Source organism: Populus nigra, chromosome 19 (assembly GCF_951802175.1).
Source record: "Populus nigra chromosome 19, ddPopNigr1.1, whole genome shotgun sequence".
NCBI lineage: Eukaryota > Viridiplantae > Streptophyta > Magnoliopsida > Malpighiales > Salicaceae > Populus > Populus nigra.
Window position 1 is genome coordinate 6,799,510 of NC_084870.1, and position 13,129 is coordinate 6,812,638.

General features: G+C 32.5%; 1 protein-coding gene across 1 annotated transcript; it reads right to left on the reverse strand.

Moving 5' to 3' along the window:
• Positions 1-6: 6 nt before the first annotated feature.
• Positions 7-7,036, reverse strand: LOC133679510 (polyamine oxidase 1). The gene is given in 11 exon segments (XM_062102120.1): positions 7-475; positions 477-594; positions 680-761; positions 914-1,168; positions 2,533-2,682; positions 4,014-4,157; positions 5,768-5,922; positions 6,138-6,199; positions 6,289-6,408; positions 6,567-6,816; positions 6,904-7,036. Coding segments are annotated over 11 exon segments (1,539 nt in total). The 5' UTR covers positions 6,956-7,036; the 3' UTR covers positions 7-324.
• Positions 7,037-13,129: the final 6,093 nt, after the last annotated feature.

A 13,129-nucleotide genomic window follows, 5' to 3' on the forward strand; every position in this document is an offset into this window, starting at 1 on the left:
GGTAGATGAGTTGGAAGGGTTTTTCTTGTATAAACAAGTAACCGGTACAATTAGAATCAAGTATGCTTCTTTCTTGTCTCTAGGTTTTACCCCAATTAGCTAACATCACATGTATGCCTAAAACAATTACCTCCAAAATGCCGAATAGGCAGGGCACCTTCATGGATATATAAGCTGCAGGAGATGGAAATGTTTATTCACCAAGTCGCGTGCCTCTGCCTGTTTTCTTGCATTTATCCATTTCATTCTATTCTATTTTCTGAAGGGCATGAAGGGTCTGGGTTGATTTCGGATCCAAAGAGATCCAGCCATCTTCTTTCTCATCTAACATATTTTCATCGTTAGCATCATCAAAGTTGGATTCGTTAGTAGGTCCATATAGTCATAATATCGCTTCTTGAAGGCCAACCTTGCCACCAAGGTAGAGTTGTGTAGGAATGTCACATTTGTGTAGACTTGGGACTGCTTCTGTCTGTGTGAGTGTTAGTGATCCTGTCAATGCCAGCAAGGGCTCTAATAAAAATGCTTGACTCTCACTTTTTCTTTCCTTCTGTTTTCTCATTTCTTCCAGTAGTGATTTGCTTGTGTCAATCCCTGTTTAGTCGATCAGAAAACATGAAAGACAAGTAAGCTCAAGAAACCACATTGACGAAAAGAGTTCCATTTCAAGTATTCTCACCCGCAAGATATCCGCCATGGACGTAACCACTAAATCGTTCACTAGTGTGTTCACCAGTGAAGAAGATGCGTCCTACCGGGGCCTGAACAAAACAAGCAAGATTTAGAAATGCATTGTGAAGCTCTCTCTTTATTTTTCCTCTTTTTCTATGAAACAACTGCAACATTGAAACTGCCATGTATAGCTAGAGTGAAAACAGAGGAATATAGGCAGCAGAAATAAGATGGGAATTACCTTAATATAATGAACATCTTGGTTATCTGAAATGATGGGGTAGTTGCTGTAGCTGCCACGCTGGAATCTGTTGTTCCACCAGCGGGGCACAAGTATATCAGTGGCATTAGGTATATTGGGTCCAAACATGTCTCTAAGGACCCCCATAGCTTCCTCCAGTGTCTCCTCATCAGATTGAGCTTCAACGCGTTTCGATTCCCCATTCGTCAGCGTCACGACCAAAATATTCGAACCGGGGTATGCATTTTCCATGTGCTGATGACAAAGCAACAAATCAGCAGCCAACTTGGATGAGTTCAGTGAGTTACTAGCTATGATTTGATTATTAAGAGACATTATACTTATCAATCAATCACATCTATTTGCCATAGTATAAGCATAGAATCTGCGTTGATATTACATGGATGTATATATGTGAAAATGTTGGAGACAGTGAGATCCCACAATGCTTCCGCAAGAGGACACGAGTGATCGTTAAAATATCTCAATCCTCTCCTAATCAAGTGAGAGGAAATAATTTTAGATGTTGTGGGTCTCAAAATTGATTATCATGCACATATCTTGTCTGCATATAGAGAAATAAAATTATAAAAGAGAGGCTGACATAGCAATCGATTCCCTTAATTCAACTAGAAGCGCCAGCTCTAAGACAATGACAGAAACACCAGGTACATAATAACTGGAAGAACAATACAAAAACAAATAATGCAGCGGATTCTAGTTTGCTTCCTATGCAAGAAAGCTAGTCGACATTTTCTTATCATGTTGCAATCAAGCTATCATACGAGATCTACAACAGGACAAGCTCCTTTATTTAGTCAAGCTATCATACGAGATCTACAACAGGACAAGCTGCTTTATTTAGTCAAGCTATCATATGCATTGGGTTACGTTTGGTATATATGATTTTTGCAAGTTGATTTGAATTGGTAGGAAGTAAATCTTAACTTAAATCAAAAGTTAAAAATGTTTAATTTTTAACTTACGGATTCTAACGTATACATCCTTCTTTAAAAGAGTTGCTTCAAGTCAATTTTAACTTATTTTTATCATAAATTGTTTATAAAACACAACTTTTGAATTATGATTTAAAATCAAAAGTGTCATGCCAACCATAATCTAAGTATGGGTGGGCCGGCCAATACTACAGACCTCTTCTCTGCAAAAAAAGGTCCCAGGTTTGAGCTTTCCCTTCCAAGAAATTAGCAAAATATGTCACTATCGATGCTGAAACTGTTTGACATTAAACCTAAGCTGCCAAGCAGCAAGTTGTATACGGATTGGAAAAAAGTCAGCATCCATGTTCCCCTTATCACCATGCAGTCTATTGACTTCTTGAACTAGAGGTTGGCCTGAGGTTGCAATTATAAATGAAAGATTTAAATGCAAGGCACTTGGGACAGACAGAGAATTGAATCACTGCCCATCATACCACATTTAAATGCAAGGCACTTGGGACAGACAGAGAATTGAATCACTGCCCATCATACCAAAGAACAAGCACGTTTGAAATTCTAAATGCAGTGTTGAACGATTGTTTTCAAATTCCATTCAGCAGAAGCAAGCAACACGGCATTCGGAATATTATCTGGGAAGCAAAAACAAGGAGGAGAAATAACCTGCCAGAAGGTGTAGTATCCCCTTCGCTCGTGAGCATAGATGAAGAACTCTTTTCCGGGACCACATGGCCAAAACTTATATGGGAACTTGAGGAAAATCTTTGTATATATCATCACATCACATTTCTCTATGGCCTCTGTTTTCCACCTCTGCATTATTATTTTTTAATTTAATTAAATACAGCACAGAACATTTACTTATAATATGATGGGAGTAAGCTTCAAACCAGCTAAGCTTTCTTAACTTGTTCCGAATCCAAGTGATGTATTTTTCAATTTAAAACTAAGGAAATAAAAGCTCATGTTCTTCTGAGTCATTCCTAGATATCTGCCCAGAAAATTACGCAGATCATGTGAACAGATTAGCACCCTAAGTTTCACTAAAGAGGACAGATCACACCCATATGTATCTCACAAGTTACAGCACAAGGCTTGGCCAATCATGTGATTTTTCCTTCGAAAATAGCCAAGTAACAAAAATATATATATGCGCACATTCAAAACAAGAATAACCCCACCCAACTCTCTACGTAATATTTGAAGCAATCAAAGGACAAGATTCTTAATCAGTGCCATCCAAGATTTCTAATGATACCTCTTCCTTTATTACAAAGTAATCCTACATCACACGAGTTGCTCACTTGCCTGTATCCCAAGTCATTTGAACAAATCATAAAGAATCTTAAGGTTCATAGCTATATGTTGAAGCTGACACCAGTGTGTCCAAGAGTAGCCCACCAAGTTTAGGTTAAAATAAAATAAAAAAGCTATTCCAGGGAGCATTATTGTTTTTATTTATTTGTATTGAACAGATCCGTAGCATTGTGTGAGACGACTGCTCAGGATTGTTCATGGGTAACAACTGTTACAAAAAAATAAATAAGACGAGTTGTCCCATTAGGGCCTCACACGTGGTGAATCAACCAAATGAGCCAGCCAAGAACAGCAACCCATGAGCGAGCCTGTGGGTTACCAGTTAATACTGCGGATCACCATTCATGCAACCCACGGTATTTGCTCTTCTACAAAGACAGTAAGACACCTCGAGAAGCTATCTCTTGCATCATCACACCACCTAAACCTTATTTAATAACTACAAGGCCTAGCTGCCATAAATTCCTGACTCCTTCAACTTCAATGATAGTATTTAATATCCTGGGCCACAACCCTAAAATATCAAATGAAAGATTGAAGAATCCCGCTAATCCCACCCCCCATGGCCTAGGGCCTTATCCCTATCTAAGTGTAGATTCCCCTACATTGGGACAAACACGTTCAAAGTTCAAGATGTAAACAATACAAGTATAAGGGAAACAAAATAAAGGACATTGAAGACATGCATGGTACATTTAAGACAAATGAAAGAGTATCAGGGTCGTATATTTATGAAAATTTTGGAAGCAGCACACACGACTCATGTCATGGTTGTTAAAAAATAGGAGGAACAGTAAGCAAGTTAAATAAAGGAATAGAAGACGTACGGGCAAGGGAGGCCTGAAGGAAATGAGGTCACTTTGGAGAACACCGATACTAGCTGACAAAATCACATAATTGGCTTCGTAGACACAGCCATCCTCCGTTTTCACAACAACGCCGTTTCTCGAGTGCTGCAACTCCCTGACAACCTGCCACAAAGTCATCACACAAAATAAACTGAGTGGGAAAAGGATGGTAAAAACCAATAGTATTAGCAGAGTCCGAGGCAATTAATTAACATTAACAGTTACTACTCCAATGAGATAGATTCTATGAAGTCAAACCAAGAAAATATGTGCGCACTTAGAGATGGAAATGGAACGAACAGCTTTGAAGTAATTTTTATTGGAAATATATTTAAATAATATATATATATATATATTTATTTAATATTAACATATTAAAATAATTTTAAAAATATATAAAAAAAATTAGTTTAAAACAAATTCAACCTAAATCAGTCACCCTAAGGTTTCATTATGTCCTGATCAGTTCTGACTCTCTGGAGCAACTGAGGATATCTTTTTTTTTAGGGAACTGAGTACAGAAAAAAATAAATGAAGAAATGGACAGGACTGGCTAATTTGATGTTCTTATTTTGAGTTGATATGACATCTCAACCTACTGACCGTATAGTGGTCTAATTCGTGTCAGTGTTGGTGCAAATTGCGGGTTCAGGGACCTACAGCCTCTAGAGCGGTAAAAAACACTTCGCTAATTGAAGGATGACGACTAACTTTTTGCCGATCAATGGCTATATGATTGAAAAATCAAACATGTTCGGGGGTCAACTTTTAATGGCTCTATGTAGGGGTCCTCCACTCAAAAAGTTCACTGAAAATTGTGGTTTGTTTTCATCATGAGGATGTAGCAAGCATAAGGGTCAAAGACCAAAGTTTTAAGGTCTGGAAATAAATAATAACAATGGATGATGTTATTCAACTACTTCCACAAGAGAATAATCAATGTTAAGATGGTTAATATTTCAATTACAAGTCCGGCAAAAATATTCCATTCATACCTCCATTCCCAGTTTTAATCTAATGCTCCGAAAGCATGTTTCAGACAGCTTTTCTGACAATAATGGAACAGCGTAAATGGTTTCTTATCTAAATTGTTTACCGTATCGCATTCATCATGCTAAGCTTAAATTTTCTTTCTTTCTCGAGTGATGATGACGACAAGTAGATTTTATCATCTTTAAAGCGCATCAACCTCGAAAAATCTCCTTGATATGATGTAGATACATACTTAAAAGCTTTACCACGGTTGAAATGTTGGAAAAAATAACAGTACCCAAAAAAAAAAAACAGAGAGAGATCAGTTTGACTCTTGAAAAAAGAAATGAAAAATGGTTGAGAATAGTTTTTGGCAAAATGGTACTAGCAAGAATAGAATATTAAGAAAAGGCGTAAGGCTTTTCTTAAAACGTCATTATCTGCAAACTCCAAAAGTGGGTCAATCAATCTCAACAGCAACAAGATTTATAGCTTTGCATCTGCATGAACACAAAACAGAACACAGTTTCCAATTTTCTTTCAGACACTTTTCTCTGTTCCTTCTTCTTTTTTCTTTTTTCTTTTTTCGACCGCTCTGTTAACTTTTAGCATTTTCCCTTTGTTTTAGCAAATGCATAAAAGCGATAAAACAAATGTAGAACAGAACAAATCATAAAGCAACAGAAATAAGTTGTAGGAAAAGAAATCAAAAGGTGGTGTCTTTCCATTTCTTTTTTGTTTGTTTTTAACTGTTGAATTACCTTGTTGAGTTTGAGACGGTTGTCCAAGATTTTGCCCTCGGAGGTGAAAAGAAAATTCTCGGCCATTTTGTATAGCAAATGCTCATATCCTCTGTCATCTGCTACCAGAAATTCTCTTTCTCCAAAATCTACATATGTTGATATTGGCTCTACCTCTGTTTTCACAAACAACCCATTAACTTCTCTGTTTAGCAGTATTCAATCGATTATTACAATACAACGAAATAAACCCATTTGAGTTTATTAATTTATTCTCCACATTTTATGAGATAAACCAACGAAAAAAAAGGCATAAACAGTGTACCAAAATAGTATTTTCTTTTCCTGGGAAACGAACAGAAAATAGTGTAAAATCAGTCGGAAAACCAACCTGCCATCTCAAAGTCATGAAGGATGAAATCAATGGCAAGCTCGATGGGCGTCTTTGGTGAACTGAACAAGCAAAAGACATTAAGATTAAAACTAATTAAGACCATTAAGAATTATATATTAATCGATTGATTTGAAGACTTGAAATTTACCAAGGTTGTTCACTAACTTCACCGTCAAGGTTTGCTTCTAGACTCCTCAGCTTCTCAATTGCTGAGTCCACCGCCTTCTTGTAAGAGTCTGCCGCCACTCCACTGGGAAATATTTTCCCACTGCACCAACAACACAGCAAAAGAAATCCACTTTCTTTAGCATCCAAAGAGAATTTCTCTTTGAAATTTTCCGTTGCTCAGTGTCCAGATGTTGTGTCATTTTTCATTTGAAGGAAGATAGAAAGCTCAAAATTCGAGGCGGGCACGTATAAAGATACCTGCGATCATAGATATTATAGCGAGCATTGCTATAATCAGAGAAACAGGTGCGGAGGCCAGATTGAGAAGCAAGTTCCCAAACAGGGTTGGATTCTTTACCACCAACTCCGGCGATCCAACCGGCTCCAAGCTCAGCCGAAACGCCACCGAAATTCTCCTTTCGGATCCTACCACCGATACGGTCTGAAGCTTCTAAAATTATCATGTCCTCTATTCCATTCTCCGCCAATACCTTTCCCGCAGATATACCTTGACACAAGAAAGAGAACAAAAATTGCTTAATTTTTAGTTTCAGATTATAAGTGTTTATGTATATTTGTATAGGTTGTCAGTTACCGGAGACACCAGCGCCGATGATGATGACGGAGGATCGAGAAGGGGAATCCATTAGAAGGAGAGGGAGAGATAGAGAAGTGTGTGTGTTTGTGTGTGTGTGTGTGTGGGTGTGTGTGTTTGTGTTTGTGTTTTGTTGGCGAGACATGAAGAATTAGCGGGAGTCAGTTTATATAGGCGTTTTTTCTGTTAGTTTTATTTTTATTTTTGGATTTTGTTTTTACGGTGGTGGACGTGACTCTCTTTCTCTAGCTTCGGGTTTTGACGAGGGTTGACTGACGCGGCAATGGAATGGAGGTGGATGCATCATCATTTCGATAGGGGTAGGTTAAGTAGTTTATTTTTATAGATATAAAACCCGGATCAACCCTGCCATCCACTCGAGAAATAAATTAATTCGGTTAAAAAATCTAATTAACTTGATAAAAATCAAAGTTTATTAATTAATTTAGTTGATATAGACTTAACCCAACCCTTAAACTATTAATTAAAAATAAATTGGTTAGAATGATATGAATTAACCATTCAAACTCATAATACAAGCCTTTCTCGGACTCAAACTCAAATTAATTTTTACAATTATATATATTTAAATAAATTTTATTTATTTAGTGGAAATGACTTTACTTGAAATTTATAATATCTAATTTATTTTTATATATTTAATTTAATTGTATTCAACGTCTTTAATATGTTTTTTATTAGATTTTTATTGTAAGAATTAACGAAAATATAACACATAATTCACGCAGATTTTATATATTCAACACACCTCTCATTAAAAAAAATATTTTTAAAAAATAAATATTATAGCTAATTATTATTTTTTTCAAAACTTATAGTATGTTAGGGTAATTTATTCATGCAACTTATCAAAACTAAGTACCAAATCCTAGTATATCAAACCTTAATTAGATTTCTAAATGGTCTTCTCTTGCTCTCCATTTTAAAATGAATGGTATTTTGGATATATAGAGTTTAAATTTGATCATATACAAATCACGTGGTATATTTTTATTAATTCTAGCATGAAAATCTCGAAATAATAGATTGAAGACACAATATTTTTTTTAATGATAGATTAAATGTAGTTAAATATATGAAGATAGATTGGATATAACCTCTAGAATATGAGGACATATATATAAAGCCATCCGAGATTATATATATTATTATCAAGAAAAAATGTTTTTATTATTGTTACTATCAAGAAAAAAGGAAAAGAAAAGGAAGAAGACGACGCATTGACACTGTGGAGTGAAATCTCTCTTCATTGTAATTGTAAAAAGAAAATGTTTTTATTATTATTATTATCAACTATCCTTATTTATAACTTCCTTAATTTCCATAATTACAAAATAATAATGTTTTATGTAGAATATTAAAAAACTCTTAACATTTTGCATGTAGAATCCCTTGTAAAATACAGAAAGTATACTCGAATTTATTAAAAACAGCTATCCATATTAAAATAAGAAGGATTATCGAGAAACTATTTAAATCTCTTAATCTATATCGATTGTTCGTCTACGCAGCACATCACTCAACCATCACGCCTCGAATTTTGAAGATTAGTCAATCTAAAAATTATTAATATCAATTTAAAATAGATTTCGAGCTTCGACTCGTTATCATGTTTAAAAGCTTTTTTTTTTTCTAGCAAGTAAAAAGTATTATCTTTTATGAGATTAATTTGGCAGCAAAAAATATTTTTCAATGATTTTATAGATTAATTAATAGTAAATTTATTTCTAAAAAATAATTAATGTTATTGAGTACTAATTTTAAGATTTGAACTTATGCTTTATTAACTACTAAACCAATGCTTAAAAATAAATTATACCAATATTACACCGATACTTATAACACTCATTAATCTAAAAAATAAAACAACGTTTAAAACATGTCATTAAACTAAATTAAGAATAATTTAGAAGGGGAAATTATCAAGGATTAATCTACGCAAGCACCACGAAACTACTTGTAGTTTGGAAAGTAATTTCTTCTTTTTGCGGAACAGGATTCTTTCATTAAACAAGACTTGAGGGCGAAGGTTCGACTGTCTGTGTGAGTGGTCAATTTTAGAACGTGAATTGTCATTTAATAGGATGGCGAGCTGCACGTGACATTCTTTATTTGACACCTGTGACATGAAGTTGGTGGCTGTAACTCTTGGCAATGACAGCTCCATCATGGCCTTACATTGCATTCGTCGACTGTGATCAGATTTGGCAGTCGACGGTCAAGATTAATCTCTTGAGGTTAATTAACGCTAGTATAACTGAGTATATTTCCTGACAAGAAAATGATTATATAAAAAGAAGCTTAATTAAGAAACCAGAAAAAGAAAAAGAAAATTACTAAGGAAAATGTGAAATCCGGAATTCTCCATTTCAAAGCCTCGATTTCCATGAGGATAGAATGGGCAAGTTTATTAATTTGTTACACCTCTAAAAAAAATTTATTACATGCATTAATGTCATACTACTTTTATGGTTAAGAGAAAAAGGGTGATTGCTAGGTGGGTGAGAAAGAGACAAAATATAAACATAGTATTCAAAGGTATTTTTGTACTTTCATATAAATTTTATGTAATTATTGAGTTATGAAGGTATTTTGATATCTGTGTCATTTAAATAGTGCTTGTGACACAGCCTGGTGGACATAACTGCATTCTACCGTCTTCATAGATGCGCCGTCATGTCCTATTTCATTTGGAGTGGCGTATGGCAGCTTACGGTGGTCGTTTGATTTTTTCTCTCTCTTCTTTTCTCTCTCATGACAGGCAATATATATCATTATTCTCTTTGCTCTTTTACTTTTCAATTTTATTTCTCGTTCTATTAATTTCTTATTCCATTCCATTTCTATTTGTAATAATTTTTTTTTTATTTAATCTTTCAATTATAAATTCTCATATGTTTAATTTTTCATTTTGAACCTTGTTTTTTAAAATTTTAATTCTATCATTGGCACTTTCATTGAAGTTTTTTTTCCATTCAATTTCATCATTAAATTAAATTTTATGTTATTTTATTTTTTTAGTTTGATCCTCTTTCTTTTATTTTTTTCCTTTTATTAAAGCTAATTTTCAATTTAATTAAACTCTCCAATTGAAAATTTATATCCCTCTAATTAATGTTTTTTCTAACCCTCATTTTTTTTCGATTCTTTATGTAATTATTTTTTTTAATTTTATATTTCAACATTTAATTTGTTGAGAATTTAGCTTTGTACAATCTTATTACTCTGCATTTGTTTTTTTAATATTAGTTTATTATTTATTTATTTAAATAAATAAGTATAGTAAATAGAATTAGATACAAATCTTATTTTATGTTAAGAAATATCTTGATTTTACTTGTATATACTTTGAATTTTTTATATAAAAAATAATTTGAAATAATTTACATACCCAATATTTTTTAAAAAAAAAATTATAACCCGCGCTAATTAAATGAATAATACATTAGCATTTGGTGTATCATATAAGAGTTGGGGAGATATATATAAAACACTTTGTTTTTGTCGTTTGTTTCAGTTATTAGGTAGGGGTCCATATACAGGTTCTTGTCGTAAGATTGATTCTGCAAGATACGTTTTGTTGGAGCGATACACACTAAACGACATTAAATGAAAATCACCATTGCTGCACCAGATTAACTACAAACAAATATAGCTTTATTTGAAAAAAAAAATGTAGCTTTATTTGAAACGTTTTTTTATACCATTACTTTTTAAAAATTCTGAAGTATTGCTGAATCCACGACGAGACATGCAGTCTCTCTTTTTTTTCCAGACAAAGGTGAAAAAAACACTTCAATTGAGGACAGTATTGATTTATACGTCCAACGAAGACCATTATCCTTATTTTTTTTAATATTTTTTTTCTCATTTGCTAAATGAATTTCTCTTTTCAATTCCACAATACAGTAAAATATATAATTTATTTGCTATTATGATTTTAATTAATATTTTTTTAATTGCTATTTTTTATTTTGAATTCTTTTGTATAGTTGATTTTTTTTAATTTTATCATTTAATATTTAATTGATTGATAATTAAACTTCATATTTTTTTTTAAATAACATGCTTCAAGTCTAATGATCTAAGTTATATATTTGAATAGTTAAAATGGATTGATATTTTTTATATACTAGATTATTCTAATATTATGATTTGGATTGTAAATTTAGCAGGATAACTTGAGTTGACTTGATCTTATTATTGAGTTTATAAGATTGTCATGCTAATTTGAATGAACCAATTTTTTTAGGTTTTTTTACCCCCATTCCATCCTTATATATTTAATTAATTGAAAATTTACCTACATTATTTATCTCTATTTGAAGAAATTTTTTTATTTATAGAATACCGTTTTCATGCCGTTTTCATCCTTTACATCATCTTGGACCAAAATCTAATGTCACAAATGAATTAACAGGGTGAAGACACCCGTTATTAATTTGTTTTTAGGCTGGCTGGCGGGGCTGGCCCTGGCGGCACGTGTTTAATTACCAAAACGTGCATGCTGCTAAGTGTACCCCCAAAACTTCTGGTTCAACAACCATTCGCAATGTGACACGTAATGCATATTTCCTAATTTTTTGAGATATAATTTCATGATTCTTCTAATTTGACTTCCCGTAATTCTCCAGGACATGCGAGTTCAAAAATATTGTCTCCTTCATATTTTTTTATGGAGTTACTCTTGATGCATGGTTGGCTCCTTATTTATGATTCATTAAATTTATTTTTGTATTTTAAAAGTATTTTAAAAAATTTTAATTTTTTTTCTTTGCTTTAAATTAATTATTTTTTGGTGTTTTCAGATATTTTGATATGCTAACATCAAAAATAATTTTTTAAAAATAAAAAAAATTATTTTAATATATTTCCGAACAAAATAACACTTTAAAAAACAACCATTATCACACTTCTAAACACCATCCTGGTCAAAGAGTCTAACTTGTTTCTCTTCATACTCATGTTTTTCAGACTTTGAATTGATTAATCTTAAAGTAAAATAATTGAAAATGTTAAATAAGAGTTCAGAAAAGGATTTTAACATTAGTTTCTTGGATTTTGAGAGTGGAAGATGTTTTTCACTTCGAAAAGCTAGGAATGTGATGATTTCTTTTATGAAATGGTACTTGTTTCATTTAAATAATAAAAATAACTTCAAGAATATCAACAAGGCATAAATGGGTATTAATTAAATCATGTAGTATTTCGATATACTAAAGAAAAAACTGCATATATAATATCTCTACTTGTATTATTTAAAATATTTCATTTTACCAGTAAAAATATTTATATTTTCAAATAATTTATCTTGTTTTTCTTTAAAAAAACTTAATTTAACTGTGATCTCTCTAATTTAAACAGAACATAGATAAATTATATAGCTTGTCAAGTAATTTTATTAAGAGCACAGAACTACATTGTTTTCGTCAAACAATTTAATATATCTGATTTTACAAAACAGCAAGGGTACTGAAGAATCTTCTCTTCTTGCTTCCTAGTCATGATCGAGACAGGAACAAAACCAGTGAGTGATACATCTCTAGCTAGCTAGTAGGTCCAGGTCTCACCCTCCATTAATTATGACCGACTATATTAAAACCTTCCTGACTATTGTCCTTCTTGTGTTATAAGAACATCTTTTTTCCCAAACATAAAACTAATATTTCATTTTGTGTGTAGTGATCCACTCACCGACAGAAGAAGAAGAAGAAGAAGAAGAAGATGATGATGATAATGATTTGGCAAACCCTAGATTTTGACCTTGAATGTGGCCTTTGCTTCGAAGGAAAGAAAAAATAAATGTAATAAAATAAAAGAGTTGTATGTAAAAGTATACGATGAAAAATAAAGAGATGAATCATAATAGTTTAGTACTGCACGCTACCAAAATATATATTAGTGAGAAAATAAAATATTCGATGAAAAATATTTTGTTAATAATTTTTGGTGAAAATAGTGATGAAATATTTTTAATAAAAATAATAATGGAATATTCCATTGATATTTAATAATTTTCCTGTTTAACTGGAAAAAAAATAGATATCATTAATATACCGGAGGATAATCTTTCTTCCAAGTAAAATGGTTGCTGCTTAAATTTTTTTTTCTTTTTATAATAGCTTAAGAAATTCTGAGCAAAGCTAAATGATAATTATCAATAATTAAGTGCAAAACCTTGAGGGGTGTAGCTCAACTGGTCAGG